The sequence below is a fragment of the Schistosoma haematobium genome, chromosome 7 (assembly GCF_000699445.3).
Source record: "Schistosoma haematobium chromosome 7, whole genome shotgun sequence".
Taxonomy (NCBI): Eukaryota; Metazoa; Platyhelminthes; class Trematoda; order Strigeidida; family Schistosomatidae; genus Schistosoma; species Schistosoma haematobium.
In genome coordinates this window covers 17654782-17673432 of record NC_067202.1, presented here as the reverse complement: position 1 = coordinate 17673432, position 18651 = coordinate 17654782, and the positions used below count along the sequence as shown (strand labels likewise).

At 37.5% G+C, this 18651-nt stretch overlaps 1 protein-coding gene across 1 annotated transcript in view; it reads right to left on the bottom strand.

The window, feature by feature from the left end:
* The window catches only part of MS3_00009737 (uncharacterized protein), a 65781-nt gene that overhangs the window by 8621 nt on the left and 38509 nt on the right, over positions 1-18651 (bottom strand). The window contains exons 21-25 of the mRNA XM_051218138.1: positions 16565-17023; positions 12485-12915; positions 9708-10003; positions 4492-4676; positions 1572-2017 (exon numbers count right to left, since the gene is read on the bottom strand). Coding sequence (XP_051064578.1) covers positions 1572-2017; positions 4492-4676; positions 9708-10003; positions 12485-12915; positions 16565-17023 — 1817 coding nt within the window. The remainder of the gene's footprint in view (positions 1-1571; positions 2018-4491; positions 4677-9707; positions 10004-12484; positions 12916-16564; positions 17024-18651) is intronic.

Sequence of the window (18651 nt, the reverse complement as noted above, 5' to 3'; positions counted from 1 at the left end):
ACTTCAACCCGTTGTAATTGATGTAGTAACTTAATCATTAAAGAAGTAGTAACCAATCAAATGAAGAGTAATTATGCTTTTGTTTCGTTTTAAAAGAGAGTTAATTCCAGAGTACACATCAATTGTTTATGTTTGGATAATTTTCAGAAAGCGCATACAAGCATCCAGAAGCTCAAAACTAAGCCAAAAAGATTCCATTTAATCAGAACCAACTGGTATATCAACATGATATACTATGATTGGACAATTCTGTAACTTCCATACTTCAGGATTAGCTGAATTGTAATGATGTTATGGCCAATTCTAAAAAACTATAAATACCCATGTTCTGATTTTTACCCAATAATTACTTTCCCCTGCTTCTTTCGTCTTTTGATTTGCAAATGTAGGGGTTCTACACGTTCGAGTGCCTTTATTTATGTACTTTATTCTGCCGTAATCAAGTAGAAGACGTTACAACTTACATCTTAAACTTTACACAATTCAAAGATATATCTCAATAATTATCCAATTCGATTATTGATTTTGAGTGCAGGATCGTGGATGCGTATTGCTGAGGAGTCCCATAATAGGACGAAATAACCGTCCAATACTTCACCCGAGAGTGAAATCGCTTCATATCTTTCTTTCTATGAACTAATTCCTTCTTCCTGTACTATATCCTTATTGCAATCTTTCTTTTATATATTACCACCTCTGAATTAACTACTTTTATGAATCCGGTGTCCATCTTGTTGTGTTAATGAGGTATGGCAACTTGGACTGATGAATATATGTGCCTGGTCCTACGTTGTAGCTAACTAACTAACTAAAACCAATAATTCAGGATTTCAATGATGGTGTAACTTAGATGGGCTCGTAAATTCAACTGTTAAAATGATCTTCGTTTCCAAAATGTTTGCATTTCATTACCGCTTATGAATATCAATGAAAATTCAAGAATCAAGTGATAATAAAAAGTGCATAACTACTGATTAATTGATTGATACGATTGTCAAAATTAGTTCTATTTCCAAGAGAATTTTCTACAAATCCTTTTTCCCAAAAGGCGAAAGATTTATCCGCAAATGAGGAGGCACCTGGTCGATGGTGGTGAGTCAGCTCTCCCTCTAAAAAATACTCTCACATGGCCACGCGTATACATCCACTCCAAGGGAAGTCCTACGAAATTAAGAGGACGAAAAAAGAATTCCCTGAGCTTTAACCGGGTTTGTGGACACGGAAGGTCCACCAAGAGGAGTTGGGAAACCCTCATTCCAAACCAATCGTGTATATAGGCTCCAGGATCCTGAGGGAACAAATGGCGTGAGAACCAATCGTTAATTAATGCCTACCATAAGACTGCGTCTCCTGGCGTTGCTCCACTGCCTTATGGATCCGACCTTCAAGTTGAAGGCTCCGGTTACGGCCCTCTAAGAAAACTAAATGCTTCGGTCGGGGAACTCAGGCAGTATCACAGTCCACACACAAATCGAATGATTTATATGGCGCATATCTGTTTCATGCCTCTTTATACCAATGTTTATGTGTTCAAATAAATGAAAATTTTTTCCCAAAACAACATAACCTACTTGTTATCAATTGTTTGAGTATCACCATTATGTGAACTAGTCAACTTTGTTGTAGATTTAGTTGAATTTTTACATTTAACAATCTGAGTATGTTCATTATTTATCGATTTCAATGATTGTGAATATTTTGGTTTGACAATAATTTTTCGTGCACCACTTGGTAAAAGAAGAAGATCCGTCGCATCATCATCATCATCAACATCATGATCATTATTTAATTGATATAGACGATTATTAATAATACTACTGTGATTAAATGTTTTCGATCTACATTCTGTTTGATAATGTTTTTGATGTTGTCGAGGAGTAGAAGGATGATGTATTGAAGTTTTATCCGAATTGTTTTGTTGTAGAGAACAAGTATTCGATTGTGGAATACAACGTGTCAGAAGATTTAACAATATATGTCTCATTAATAGACAAATAAGTTCACCGCCAAGAATTGACTGAAATATAATAAAATATATGATATATTTGTCAATTTGTAGCGTATTTATCTTTCATGGTTTAATCTTTCTTTCTACGAACTAATTCTTTCTTCTTGTACTTTATCCTTATATTCAATCTTACCACTATTGACATAACTACTCCTATGAATCCGATATTCATCTTACTGTGCTAATGCGATCTGGTCCTTTATTTAAAACTGTCAAGTTCAACCTTGCAAACTATTGTATATTAATTAACAGTATATTGTTAGTCAGTTGGTCACAAAGTAAAACTTCGTACGTTCGTACATCAGTTCGAGTTACTATACCACATTAGCACAGAGATTTAGTTATCGATTCGAATCCCGTAGTGCTAGAGGTAGTTAAAGTATAAGCAGTAATCGGAAAGACTATGGTTTGAAGTTGTTATTCAAGGAGTATAATCTAGTGAAATAAATTTGGAAAGAGAAAAAAAGAAAAGAACATGAAGAATTCAGAAGATTAGAATTTGGGAGAACACAAAGAGTGGATGCACCTGCGGCACTGAAAACGATTTTGAGCCAATTTTATTCAAGGTCTCTAACCATCGGTTGCTATCATCTCGCGGATCCCTACCAGGTAGTCTACACCTACTAATATGGCTCAGTCTACTTGTCAGTGACTTCATGGATTTGTGCCATGTTTTGGTCTGGTCGCCCCTAACTTTCTTCCAACCTACTCCTACACCATAAAGCATCGCACATCGAGGCAGTCAGTGGTTGGTTATACGTAACACGTGTCTCAGATATCTCAACTGATAAAGTTTCACAATTTCATCAATTGATTAGCCATCCTTACCTAGTACTCGTATCCTAACAACCACATTACTTACTCGGTGGTGCCAGGATATATGAGCAATGCTTCGAAAACACCTATGATCGAATACTAGTAACATACGAATATTCTCTACTCTTACTGACCATGTTTCATAGTCATCGAGTTATCATATCATTTGTAATTTCATTTTTATAAAGTTGTTTGTAAGGCATTGTGGCAAGCCCATTTTGGTCACTGTATCATTTGTCTACTCATTGTAACTCAGACACTTAATTCATCATGTTAATTTCTGTGTGCATTTCAGACTCTTAATTCACTATGTTAATTTCGGTGTGTATGATCGAATGCATCGCTGTACATTAACCCTTAAGCTATCCTCCTATTGGTTGCAATGTGCAGATAATCGATAATTTATCCACACTCGATTAACCCTAAAAAATATATATGGATTTTTAACACACAGACTTACACTCACTCACTTTGTTTCCTCGTGCGCTTGCTCGTTGTACGCTTGTGGATTTTTATTAATCATTAACAATAAATTATCTCTATAACTGGTGTTCAGGCTTCTCAATAATCTCGAGTAAATCCGTAATTCAACTAGGAGATTAAGCCTACGTTAAATACTCAGTTAACGGGATATTATTTATTGGAGTCAGATATAGAGGACATTAGCCTCAACAACATACATCCTTATTGACTGTGACTTTGAAGTGTTATTAACGTTATGGATATCGCATAATTTGAAGTTCGTAAAATTTATTGTATCGCGTTTAGGAGTACTGCTTTTCAAATGAATTCTGGTCTTTCATAATGATATTTTATGTCATCTGCTCGTCAGACTAGTTATCTTTGGAAGAATTTCCTGAATCGACCTAGTCACATTATCCAAGAACCTAAACTGTATTAGACAGAGAAGTAGTTTGAACATACAACCTAATTGAGTGAAAGTTGAATGCTTTTAACTACAGTATCACTGAGAAAAATGATTCGAATATAAGTTTTCATCATGAAATTATATTTTCGAAAATCTATTGACAATCAAAGAGCATTAAATCAACCAATCCATCTTATGTTATGAGACCTTTTAGCAATATACTATCATGATGCCATACAGAATGAAACCAAGAACATTTGAACTGCTTCAACAAAATAGTCGAAACTATTTAAACGTTTATTTCAATTTGGAATGGATCGGATTATTCTTATGTTAATATTGTTGAATAAAATGTGAACACCATTAAACACATCTCACCTATTTATTGTGTACGAACTGGTGTTACAAGTGCTCTATAGAGACAATCATCATCGAGGTTACCCATGTATGTACCAATCAAGACTGATCAAATTTTAGTCAATAATATTAACAAAGGGATAATCCAAACAATTTCAAATTGAATTGAATCACATGCCGGTTCTATAAGTGAATGCTTATCTGGACACAGTAGCTTTTAAGTGGATTATACGATTTCGTTTGAAGCAAACGATACTGGGTTCGAATCTAAATGTGAATATCAACTATGGAATGTTGAAAGTATATTCAAATAACCTGAGTCCTGGATCCAACCACTAGTTACATTCCATCTACTTGATATGAACTATTTAGACAGTCAGTTTAGAAAGAATAAAATTTTTACATGGAAAGATAAATAAGAAAAACAATTTTTTTTTCTTACCTGCATAGTATTTTTATGAATTGAAGCTAACGAGTTAATTAACTTTAATGTATTTAAAGTAATCTGTGCTATAATTTCACTACTAAAAGGTAATGAATCATGACAGTTGGAATTACACACTGCAGATGATGATGATTTTGAATTGATTGAAGATTTTTTTGTTTGTGTCGACTTTTGACGATGATCTACGAGTTTGATGTGACAGAAAAATGAACAAAGAATACAGCGGTAGAAAAAGAAAAGAAAATTCATACAAATTGTACACACTACAAGTGAATATCATATATATATCACTTATGCACATTAAAGTTTCACACTAACTACACTCTATATTAGTACTTTATTTGTAATATTAATATCAAGGGTGATGAGATTTCGCTCTCCTTCTCCAAATGCACTTTTACATGGCCACGCGTATACAGCCGTTGTCAGGGAAGTACTGTCCACTGCCTTCTTGCGGCATGAGTGTTCTTTACAACACTGAGAGGACGAAAAGAGAATGTCCAGTAAGGGTTTAAACAGGGTTGGTGGGTACAGAGGATCCAATTAAGGGAGTTAGAAAACCTTGATTCCAAAGCAATAGTTCACATGGTCTCCAGAATCCTGAGTGAACAAATGATGTGTAAGGTGTGATCGATAAACGAACTCACCAATGATAAAGTGAAACGCCCACCACCATATTAACTTTCTGTGACCTTGTATGACTATGTCTTGTTTATTCACCAATTACAATTTTATGTTCATTATAAAACAATATTTGCCTTGTTGACTTATTTTTCCTATGCTCTAGTTACTGTTCGGTGTGTTATTTATGTCTCTGTTTTTCCCTGTGGTGACAGACTATATTGTTTATTTTGTATACTAACGGTGTTAATTTATGTTTTATAAACAGATAAAGTTTATCAAGCCAAATAGCTTACTTGTTCTGACTTTGGCTAAACCAAGACTGTGGCCGACGGTCTAAAGAATAGCTTGGAGTTACACCTATAGGAAATTGCTTCCTACATGGTGTATGAACCTACTGTTTGTCACCGACTACCATAGAACTGAATCTCCTAACGTCGCTCCACTTCCTAGTGGATTAGATCTCTAGGTTAAAGACTCGAGAAGTGGCGCCCTAAGAAAACCACTTGCTTCGATTTGACCGCTTACGGCAGTATTCAAGCCCTCACACAAATCAAATGACGAAATGTGGCGCATATCAATTTGGTGCCTACCAATTTTTATGTGTTTAAATAAATAAATAAATAAATAAATAAATAAATAAATAAACAAACTCCGCTTGGAGTCCCTCCGGGGGCTACTGCCGGTCCCAAGCCCGGATAAAGGAGGAGGGTTGGGCATGGGGTTAGTGTCCCCACCCCGTAGAAAACTAACTCGCTAAAAAAACGCTAACCAGAAAAAATTATTCAAATCTTTTAAACTCTGCCCTGGGAGTCAGAAGGTCTTCATTTAGAAGGATTATGACGCCTCATGATGAAAGCCGAATTCCTTCGGAAGTTACGAGGCCGATGCCCCTTCTGACAACCAGAGCGACCATTTATTTAGGTACATGGAATGTTCGTACAATGTGGGACACCGGAAGAGCCTTCCAAATTGCTGCAGAAATGAGAAGATACAACCTAGAGGTACTTGGGATCAGTGAAACACATTGGACACAAGTTGGACAACAACGAATAACTACAGGAGAGCTCCTGTTATACTCCGGCCATGAAGAAGAAAATGCACCACATACACAAGGAGTTGCATTGATGCTGTCCAAACAAGTGCAAAATGCACTTATAGGATGGGAATCTCATGGACCAAGGATCATCAAAGCGTCGTTTAAAACAAAGAAAGAGGGCATTTCAATGAACATCATCCAATGCTATGCGCCTACCAACGACTACAATGAAGACGCTAAAGATCAATTCTACAATAGGCTGCAGTCAATCGTCGAGAAGTGCCCAAAAAAAGACCTGACCATTCTGATGGGAGATTTCAACGCCAAGGTTGGAACGGACAACACTGGATATGAAGATACCATGGGACGACACGGACTGGGAGAAAGAAACGAAAATGGTGAGAGATTTGCAAATCTATGTGCCTTCAATAAGCTGGTCATAGGCGGCACCATATTCCCACATAAACGCATACACAAAACCACATGGACTTCACCGGATCACTCTACACAAAACCAAATCGACCATATTTGCATCAACAAAACGTTCAGGAGGACTATAGAGGACGTGAGAACCAAGAGAGGAGCTGATATAGCATCAGATCATCACTTACTGTTCGCTAAGATGAAATTGAAACTCAAGAAGCACTGGACAACGGGGCGGACAGTATCACAAAAGTTCAATACGGCCTTTCTCCAGGATACTAGCAAACTCAACAAATTCAAGATAGTCCCCAGCAACAAGTTCCAGGCCTTTCATGATCTACTCAATGGAGAAGGAACTACTGTGGAGAGCAACTGGAAGGGGATCAAAGAGGCAATCACTTCAACATGTCATGAGGTCCTGGGTCACAAGAAGCACCATCACAAAGAATGGATCACTGTTGATACACTGGATAAGATTCAAGAAAGAAGGAACAAGAAGGCAGCGATCAATACCAGCCGAACAAGAGCAGAAAAAGCCAAGGCACAAGCTGAATACACGGAAATAAACAAACAAGTGAAGAGGAGCATCAGAACCGACAAACGTAAATATGTGGAAGATTTAGCAACGACGGCGGAAAAGGCTGCAAGAGAAGGAAACATGAGACAATTGTATGACACGACAAAGAAACTGTCTGGAAATCGCCGCAAACCAGAACGACCAGTAAAAAGCAAGGAAGGCAAGGTAATCACCAACATTGAAGAGCAACAAAACAGGTGGGTAGAACACTTCAAAGAACTCTTGAATCGACCAGCTCCACTGAACCCACCCAACATCGAAGCAGCACCCACGGACCTCCCAATCAATGTTGGCCCACCAACAATTGAAGAAATCAGCATGGCCATCAGACAAATCAAGAGTGGCAAAGCAGCAGGACCAGACAACATCCCAGCAGAGGCACTAAAAGCAGACGTAGCGGCAACTGCAAGGATACTCCACATTCCCTTCAGCAAAATTTGGGATGAGGAAGAAGTACCAACAGACTGGAAAGAAGGACTTCTGGTCAAAATACCGAAGAAAGGCGATCTCAGCAAGTGTGATAACTACAGGGGCATCACTCTTCTCTCAATACCGGGAAAAGTCTTCAACAGGGTATTGTTAAACAGGATGAAGGACTTCGTAGACGCCCAACTTCGGGACCAACAGGCAGGATTCCGTAAGGATAGATCGTGTACAGACCAAATCGCAACTCTACGGATCATTGTGGAACAATCAATTGAATGGAATTCATCACTCTACATCAACTTCATTGACTACGAAAAGGCATTTGATAGCGTGGACAGAACAACACTATGGAAACTTCTTCGACACTACGGCGTGCCTCAGAAGATAGTCAATATCATACAGAACTCATATGATGGATTACACTGCAAAATCGTGCATGGAGGACAGTTGACAAGGTCGTTCGAAGTGAAGACCGGTGTTAGGCAAGGTTGCTTACTCTCACCCTTTCTCTTTCTTCTGGTGATCGACTGGATCATGAAGACGTCAACGTCTGAAGGGAAGCGCGGGATACAATGGACATCTAAGATGCAGTTGGATGATCTAGACTTCGCAGACGATCTGGCCCTTCTATCCCAAACGCAACAACAGATGCAGGAGAAGACGAACAGTGTGGCAGCAGCCTCAGCAGCAATAGGTCTCAATATACACAAAGGGAAAAGCAGGATTCTCCGATACAACACAGAATGCACCAATCCAATCACAATTGACGGAGAAGATTTGGAAGATGTAAAAACCTTTACATATTTGGGCAGCATCATTGATGAACAGGGTGGATCTGATGCAGATGTGAAGGCGCGGATCGGCAAAGCAAGAGCAGCATATTTACAACTGAGGAACATCTGGAACTCAAAGCAACTGTCAACCAACACCAAGGTCAGGATTTTCAATACAAATGTCAAGACAGTTCTACTGTATGGGGCAGAAACCTGGAGAACTACAAAAGCCATCATCCAGAAAATACAGGTGTTTATCAACAATTGTCTACGCAAAATACTTCAGATCCATTGGCCGGACACTATTAGCAACAACCAACTGTGGGAGAGAACAAACCAGATCCCAGCGGAGGAAGAAATCAGGAAGAAGCGCTGGAAGTGGATAGGACACACATTGAGGAAAGCACCCAACTGCGTTACAAGACAAGCCCTCACATGGAATCCTGAAGGTCAAAGGAAAAGAGGAAGACCAAAGAACACATTACGCCGAGAAATGGAAATAGACATGAGAAAAATGAACAAGAATTGGAGGGAACTAGAAAAGAAGGCCCAGGACAGAGTGGGTTGGAGAATGCTGGTCAGCGGCCTATGCTCCATTGGGAGTAACAGGCGTAAGTAAGTAAGTAAATAAATAAATTGATAGATAAGCACATGCTTCCTTCAAATTTGTCAGGACTTGATCTAATTAATGAAGGAGTTGAGTTATAAGCGAAGTAGAATGTGAAATAAATATGCATCAACCTGCATCGTCATCAAATAATAACAGTAAAATGAGATAAAACTAGCAGTTAGTCAGTCATATATAATGTAGAACCTGGCAACTATATGTATCGGTCCAATTCGTCAGACTACGTCAGGAAACAGGAATGAAAATCAAAACAGCAGAAGTATTATTATCAGTAATAATCCAGCAGATATCATGATAAACAACCAACTAACAGAACTAACAGAAGTATGAGTAACAGTAAAAGTGATTACATATATAAATAGACATGGTGTGTTTTATTAATTCATTGACTAAGATGGTTGAAATATATGTTACATACGTTTAAACACTACCTACTTCGATGTGATATTAGCTGATGTAGGGATGATTTAGAAGAAAGCTACATACAGCCAAACTAAGACTTGTCATCAATTCATTAAGTAAGTCACTAACTGTTGATCTAGGCTTTGTTATTAAGTGAAGACCGCCGCCTGGTTGGGGTCTACGCAGTAACCACGACTAGTGATTGGATGTCATAGTCCAGCATTATTTACAACAGTATAGATCACATGTATCTCATTCTCTCTCTCTCTTGTCAGCCTTAATTTGCATACCAAGAAAATACAACCGTTTTATTAATCAACATACCTATATTATCAGAATATTCTGATGTTGGTATAATGCAATTCGTTGTTGTCTGATGTGAATCACTATTCACATTAACTCCTAATGTTGTCATTGTATCAACTGATCGACTATTTTTTGGATCCAATAAAAGACAATATAATAATGGCACCAAACCAAACACTTCAGTACTACTAATAGTTTCTAACAATTGTGTTGGATCTTTGAATTTTTTCTTTGAATCCAATTTATCAGATGAGTTCACTTTGACAGATGTGTTGGTAATTGTTGTTGGATCATGAGATGAGTTAATATTTTTACTATAAAACAAACAAAAAAAAAACATTACAACTATTAAAAGCAAAGATGACAATAAGAAACTGATCAATTACAGTCCTAGACGTCAATGGAAAGACTAGACAAACCAATACAAAAATGTATTAAACTTCATCCCATTGCACAAGCTAAAGGCTATCTAGACACAGTAGCTAGGTGAGTAACGCGATGATGTTTGAAGCTAATGGTACTGAGTTCGAGTCCCGGAGTTAAAATCACCTCCGGAATGTTACAGGTACATCCAGTCGACAAATCCCGAATTAGACGAAATGCGCGTCCTGGATTCCACTGCTAGCCACCATCCATTCATCACTGCTTATAATATGCTTGTGACTTAAGGCAATATCGTGCAATCCACACAAGGGTGTATGTATGCCAATAAGAGACTGATTAATTGCAGTCCTAAACATCAATGGAAAGATTCAAGCAACCAATACAAAAATGAATAAGACATTACAATAATAGAAATTCGATTAAAAAGTAATTATGGACGTCTACTGAATTGAATCTATTGTAATTTCGAAAAAAAACTCCACTAAAAAGTAATAACATTCAGACATCAGTTAAGTGTATGACAGTGACCTTCAGATCAAAGGATCCGGGTGTGGCTCCCTAAGAAAATCACCTACTTCAGTTTGGGCGTCTGGGCAGTATGTCGGTTCTCACAAAAAGTGAATGATTTATGTGGCGCATATCTCCTTGGTGCCCTCTTGTACGAATGTTTGTGTTTGAATAAATAAACAAATAAATATCCTTGAATTCTAACCATAAATCATTAGTTCTGAAAAAAACACTAACCTGGTGAGATGATACTTTATGAAATTTATTTATTATTTATTTGAACACATAAATATTGGTACAAGAGGGCACCAAATATATATGCGCCACACAAAACAATGAGAATTCGAAGAGAAAGAAAAAAAGGTAAGGAGCATGAAAAAAAAGGAGAACAATAACGAAGAGGTTGGTGTAAGGTAGTGTAGTAATAATAATAGTCATAATGAGGGAACGGAAAGGTACAATCAGAAGAATTCTTTCAGTTAAGGAAGACACAAACACTTTTTATGAAGAAAGTAAAAGAAGGTTACAGCAGGATCGCCACTGGCTTCTATTCTGAGCCATATCTGATAACGTCTCTAGCCACTATGTAGCACCATCTCTCAGACCCCAACCAGGGAGTCGTGAAGGACCAACACAGGCCAGTCCTTTGCAGCTTTCTTTCATGCCACGACACCATGTCATGCACTGACCACCTCTCCGCTTCTTCCAACCAGTCCCAGAGTCGGCAAATAATGCACGACGTGGAATCCTCTGGGACGACATTCGGAGAACATGTCCAAGCCACCGAAGTCGGTGTTTCAAGATGGTGACACCAATTGAATTATCATCTCTGTGCCCGAACACACGATGCCGAACCTCTGCATTACTGACATGGTGTTGCCACTGAATGTCAGCAATCCTTCGGAGACAGCGATGATCGAACACAGAGAGTCGTCTAACGTCCTCAACTCGGAGAGGCCAGGTTTCACAAGCATAGAGCAAAACTGCTCTCACCGACGCGTTGTAGATCCGATCTTTTACAGCCAGACTAACATCACGAAGGCGCCAAAGATGGCCCAGATTGGCATAAGCCGCTCTGGCTTTCACTATACGTGCATTGATCTCATCACTCACACCCCCACCAGCACTTATGCAGCTACCCAGATACACGAACTTCTCGACTACGTCTATCTGCTCACCATCCAGGGTGAGTACAGGATTGGAATCCTGCCAGTCTTGTAGAAGTACTTTGCACTTCGAAGGTGCAAAGCACATACCATACCTACGGACACTGATTGCCAACTGATTAAGTGCGGATTGCATGGCTTGGGCATTATTACACAGTAAGACGATATCATCCGCATACTCAAGGTCGAGAAGTCTTTCTCCAGGCAACAGATCCACACCCCCATTACTTACATCTATCAAAGCTGTTTCCAGAATGTCATCGATGGCAAAGTTGAAGAGGAATGGTGAGATTGGGCAACTCTGTCTAATCCCACTGCTTGAATGGAACTTTATGAAATGAACTAATCAGATAGCACCTTTTGTGTTGTTGAATAAAATATACCTGGACCTCAGTGTTGATGTTCGTACAGAGGCTAGAACCTAGAGTTTATCGTTTCACACATCAACGCGATATCTGTTTATTAGATACACATTAGTGTATATGGCTTCCAATCATACACTAAGTGTGAAAGCTAATGATAATGTCTGATTGCCTACAACAAAATAGTTGAAGTAAAGGGGATGAACCTGCGATTAAATAATTGAAAATCAAAAGCGTCAAACACTAAACCACTGCTTAATCTTGATGCAGGATGATGAATGAGCAGAAGGTTTAGAGGTTCTTACCGATCCAGTCTAACCACTTTAAATTATAGATAATACTTTAAATTCCAATCATCTCATAACAATGAACTCACCATTTTACAGTTAACACATTTACACAACTTTCTGAATCATTTTCTTCGTCAATTTCTGTTACTTGATCCTTTCCTACTGAATCAACAACAATTAATGACTTTGAAATTGAAGAACAACTAGATGTAGTAACAGTTGAATTGGAAGTTTGTTGATGATGATGATGATGTTGTTCAACATTCAATTGATCATCATTACTTTGTTTAATTGATAAAACACCAAGTAAACGTGTAAGGCTTGTTAAAAATGCAATACTACTTAATACAAATTGTTGACAATATTCTGCATATTGTTTAGGTATTGAAGTCGAATGTCCAACATCAGTATTATTATTATTATTTATTGATGATAACCAATTAGCTTGTTTTGGATTTGACAATCTGATCGATATTAAATCAACTAAACCGCTACTTACAATGTAGCTAAGTAAATCCTAAATATTAAGAGATATGAAAGAACCATATTGAAATTATTCACTTGGTTTATGTAAAACAAAAGATGAATACAATGAAGTTCTCACCGTCAAAGATTGATATTGGTCAGTTTCTTTAGTGGCATATAGTATATCCTGAGCGGATTGCTTAGGTATTCCCATTTTTAGTTATAGATTTCGTAGTGGTTAGCAATGCGATTCAATATGCGTGTTTCGTCTCAATTGAGACTCATCAGTTGGATATATATTTATATCTTAGTGCGATTCGAATATCAAGTGCCTATTGTTTTAACGTAGTATCTATTAAGCTAATGCATTTAAATTTATTGAATACTGAAACAAATTGGTCTGAAATTTTGTATGAAATATGACTAATTTATAACAAATAATAAAGTTTATAATGATAATTCACCAGGTATTTGGCTATGAACCACATTCTACGTGTGAAGATTAGTGAAACTCTATGATAGGTCAAAAGTGAAATAGGAAGGGTTGGGTTCAAAATCTAGTAACTACAAATCGAACGCTTTAACTACTAAGCCATCAAGTTTAAGTTTATGTACATATTACCCATGAGTAATTAATTAATTATTTATTTTAACACATAGATATTGGTACAAGGAGGCACCAAATACATATTAACCACACAAATCTCATTCGATATGTGTAATGGCTGTAATACTGCCCGGGTGACCAAACCGAAGCAGGTCGTTTTCTTACGAGACCACACTCGGAGACTTCTACCTGAAGGTCTGATCCACAAGGCAGTGGAGCATCGTAAGGAGATGCATTCCCATGGTAGTCGGTGACCAACAATTGGTTCATACGCCATTTGTTCCCGCAGGATACTGGAGCACATGTGCACCATTGGTTTGGAATCACGGTTTTCCAACTCCCCTAGGTGGATTCTCCGTGTCTACCAACCCAGTTAAAGTACCGGTCATTCGCTTTTAGTCCTCTCAATTTCGTAAACAACAATATTGCTGCGAGAAGGTAGTGAGTAGGACTTCCCTTGCAGAGGCTATATACGCGTGGCCATGTGAGAGCATTTCGAGAGGGAGAGTGGACTCTCCCCACTCTCGGTCGTACCAGGGCATTTGGGGGCTACAATGGTTGTCTAAGTAAAGATATTCTGTGATGTAAATAACAAATTGAAAGCTTTTCACAACTCCCTTATACTAACAATAATCATGTGCTCATTTAGTGACCAACACTACTTGGTAGTTTTCAGATATCCAATGAGAAGTCATGATCAATGGGGTTCAACCGTGTTGAATGTGAAAAAGATCAAAGTAATTCTTATATGGTTTCACGATCACGCAATATTAGTTATTGAATTAAGTTAGTAATGCGAAACATTAGTTGTCAACTTCATGGTTTGATAATTCTAGGTTCAATTCCTGATTTCAACTTAGTTGCCTATTGTTTAAGGAGTCTTGTACTGTAAATGAAACAATTGGTTTCTAATGATATCCTAACTTAGATCAATCAATGACGAATGCCCTCATTTTACAAAATAAAATAAATTCCACAAAATCACTTCATTTTCATAGTGTAGAAAAATGATATATTGAATTACATTGGGACAAAGATTCATTAACAGGCGATAACAATTAAGCAGACTTTACTTCAACTCATAATGTTTAAGTATATTTGAGTCAGTCACCTACAACGTAGGATCAAAAACCTATACGCATCAGTTCAAGTTGTCACACCTCATTAGCAAAACATGATGATCATCAAATTCATAGAAGTAGTCACTTCAATGGTAGTAATCTGTAAAAGAAAGATTGCATATAAGGACATAGTACAGGAAGAAAGAATTAGTTAGTACACACAAAGGTATAAATTTATTTAAAGCACACGGTTTAAGGGAAGACAGAGAGTGTGTACATGTTGAGTCGGGTTTCTGAGAACTGCAACGGAGCCTCCAGATGTCCTAAAGGAGTCGAAGAGTCATGTCCAATCAGAACATGATGGGGCTTTCTAGAATATCAACGTGGCGTGCTACTAATGGTCAGTAGCATAATATGTCTTCTAGCGGATTGGCCAAAATATGATGTTGATTTAACAAATGTCAACATCTATAAATACACGTGTTTTTCTGTACAAAAATGAACCTTTGGACTAAAGTGGTTTTCGTTTATTTTGTGCCTTTTCTCTCGAGTTCAGGTCACTGCGTAGTTCTAGCTTGTGGGCTACCAGAATAGCTTAGGAACCGAATAAAGCGTTCAAATTGACAAGACTTATCAGTACACCTACACCGTTGTGATCGATTCTGAGTCATATCACTCAGAGTATCTAACCAATGGTTTGAGGTAATTTTTAATTACTTTAAATAAATCAGAAATTATAAGCAAAGATAGATAGAGGCTAGCAGTGGGATCCAGTTTGACGCACGTTTCTTCCTGTTTGGCACTAACCAGTTGGGTCTATCTACCACGTCCCAGAGTTGATATTCTTTCTGGGACTCGAACCCAGTACCGTTCGTTTCAAATACCATTGCATTATCCACACAGCTACTGAGTCCTGACAGCCACCTGCTTGTGCAATGAAGTTATATTCACTTGGTATTATTTACTTGTATCTTCCCAACAAAAGACTGATCAATTTCAGTCCTAAATAACAATGGGAAGATACAAGTAAACAACACCAAGTGAATCAGGAATTAGTTGTTTTTAAATAACTACTCGGTTTACTGATGTTGACCTATTTAACAAAGGTGAATTAGTGATTTTAAAATAAACTATAGTTTCATTTATTCACAGTGATTCATTCATAATTACGGTAAATTTTACGCAAAATTTCGCAGCTATTAAAAAGTTATGCGTGTTTGTAGACTTCAGTTGATGGCTTATTTGTTATAAAATATTTTGTTTACAATTTGTTTATATTAAGGTAGAGCATAGGTTCGATTCCCTCTTCATCTACATTAATTTTCAGTTCTGAGGTCTCTTGAACTTAGAGAAGCAGTGTTACTCATGGCCCCCAAATGCCCTGGTACGACCGAGAGTGGGGAGAGTTCACTCTCCCTCTCGAAATGCTCTCACATGGCCACGCGTATATAGCCTCTGCAAGGGAAGTCCCACTCATTGCCTTCTCGCAGCAATAGTGTTGTTTACGAAATTGAGAGGACTAAAAGCGAATGACCGGTACTTTAACTGGGTTGGTAGACACGGAGAATCCACCTAGGGGAGTTGGAAAACCGTGATTCCAAACCAATGGTGCACATGTGCTCCAGTATCCTGCGGGAACAAATGGCGTATGAACCAATTGTTGGTCACCGACTACCATGGGAATGCATCTCCTTACGATGCTCCACTGCCTTGTGGATCAGACCTTCTGGTCGAAGGCTCGGGGTGTGGCCCCCTAAGAAAATCACCTGCTTCGGTTTGGTCACCCGGGCAGTATTACAGCCATTACACATATCAAATGAGATTTGTGTGGTTAATATGTATTTGGTGCCTCCTTGTGCCAATATCTATGTGTTAAAATAATAAAAATCAACACATGGTCAATCATGAGAAAGATATCACAGTAAGGTTAATCAAGATGATAAAAGCATAATATCATGGAATATTAATTACATTTTCATACATCACTAACTACACTTCAATTTAATATTAATATTAAAAAACTGAAATATTACTTGAAGTCGTTGTGAATCAATTCTAACATGTTGTTGTTCATGGCAATCATTATCGAATAAAGGTTTTGCTGTTATCATTGAGGTTAATGATGTTGTCGATGATGAAGGTGTTGGTGTTGTTGTTGTCATCGTGGCAAATCCATTTATTCCTCCAGATATACTACTACTACGACTACTTATACTATGATTATTATTATTATTATTATTATTAGTAGTAGTATTGAATTCAGTAGAATAATAGTTCAATTTATAGAAACCATTTAATAGATTAGTTAAACAATTTAATAAATCCAAAGTAAAAGAATGATTAGATAAACAATTAAAAACTAATGAATCTTGATTGAATTGTTCATAGAATGTCGAAGATGACGATTTCTGATCTGTTGTGCTTGATAGTGGTGTTATTGTTGATGAACATGAATTACAGTGAATAATATGTCGATTATTTGGAATAGATGTCTATAAATAAGAATGAAAAGAAATCTCTGCATAATGTTAGCTAATTTGTTTGAAAAGCTTTAAGAAAGCAACAATAATCATAGTAATATGAACAAGTAAGAACGTAGTATGTTGTGCTAAACAGTGAGATACTACCTGGACAGTTATAATGAGAAGCGGGTAGTTAGCTTAAAGGAACTAACCATTGAGTCCTTGACCTATAGGTTAAATCTATAAGGTAGTGGGAAACGTCAGGAGATTCACTTACAACATGTTCAATTACCAAAATGAGTTCGGATGACCATTATTTACTACAAGATTTTAAAGCTCATATAAACTATTTAGTTCAAAATCAGGGTTTTGCGACTTTTTAAAACAATCCATAACCATTAACCAGGTTAAAGTGAGGCAAATTGGATTTACGTCCTCACATTTTGGAAAAACATATTACCAGTTACATGAAAGCAGAGAGTAACAGTTTCATGATAGAGGTTATAAACGACCGTCATTTGAGAGATTTAGTGAACTCTTCCATCCATATTTGCTGCTGTGCACACAGAACCTTAAGGATGGTGAAAGAGCTAAAAAGATCAATTTTAGACCAAGTATTTGATGTCAACAAAATTTTAGTTGTACATATGGAACATGGAAGTAATATTTTTCCCTCTCCAAATAATCCCATTATTCAATATAATGCAAAGAACGTCTGAGTTCAAAGATATATTAATTGAACGGATACATGCAGTATAGATTTTATCTGAGGTCTAATTGCTATTTGTCCGATAAGAAAATACAAAGCTTTGATTAAAATAGGTCTGAGTGATGTTAGTTATAAGCAGGAGTTCATCGGTCGGTATTATCTAAATATGAGAAATAAAAGTCTGTTTTCCTTATACTTGGCTACAACAGTTATAAAATAATTAGAAAGTTTGATTTTAAGTTAAATGATATAGAGTATAGAACTTATCCCACAGTCAAGTTATTTGCTTTATATTAAACAAATAACTCATTGAAATAGAGTCAAAAGTGAATAAATTACTAACATATACTACTTACAATCGCTTACGTTTGCATATGTACGTCAAAGAATAGAAAATTAAAAAAATGAAAGGTATCAGTATCAGAGAGGGTTTTGTGGAGATTGTAGTAGTTTCAATAGTTGAGATCATGAGTCAATTGAAGCTAGACCACCACGGAAAACCCGGAAACACTGGACGGAGGTTTCGTCCTATTGTGGGACTCCTCAGTAGTGCACGTCCACGACCCCGCTTCGAGGGATTCGACCCCAGGACCTATTAGTCTCGTACCAGGAGCTTAACCACTAGACCACTGAGCCGGCATGCAAGTTAGACATTACCACAGTTGGATGCCCACTGGTTCAGTGGTCTAGTGGTTAGGCGGTCGTGTGCGAGACTGATAGGTGCTGGGTTCGAATCTCGCGAGGCGGGAACATGAATGCGCACTCCCATGGAGGAGTCCCACAATAGGACGAAACGGCTGTCCAGTGCTTCCAGGTTTTCCATGGTAGTCTAGTTCCAATTCACTCATGATCTCAACTCTTGAAAGGTATCAGTATTATTCACATTCCCAAAAACATTCTACTGAAATTGAGACGGCTTATTTCCCATGATAATTCAAATTAATCAAAA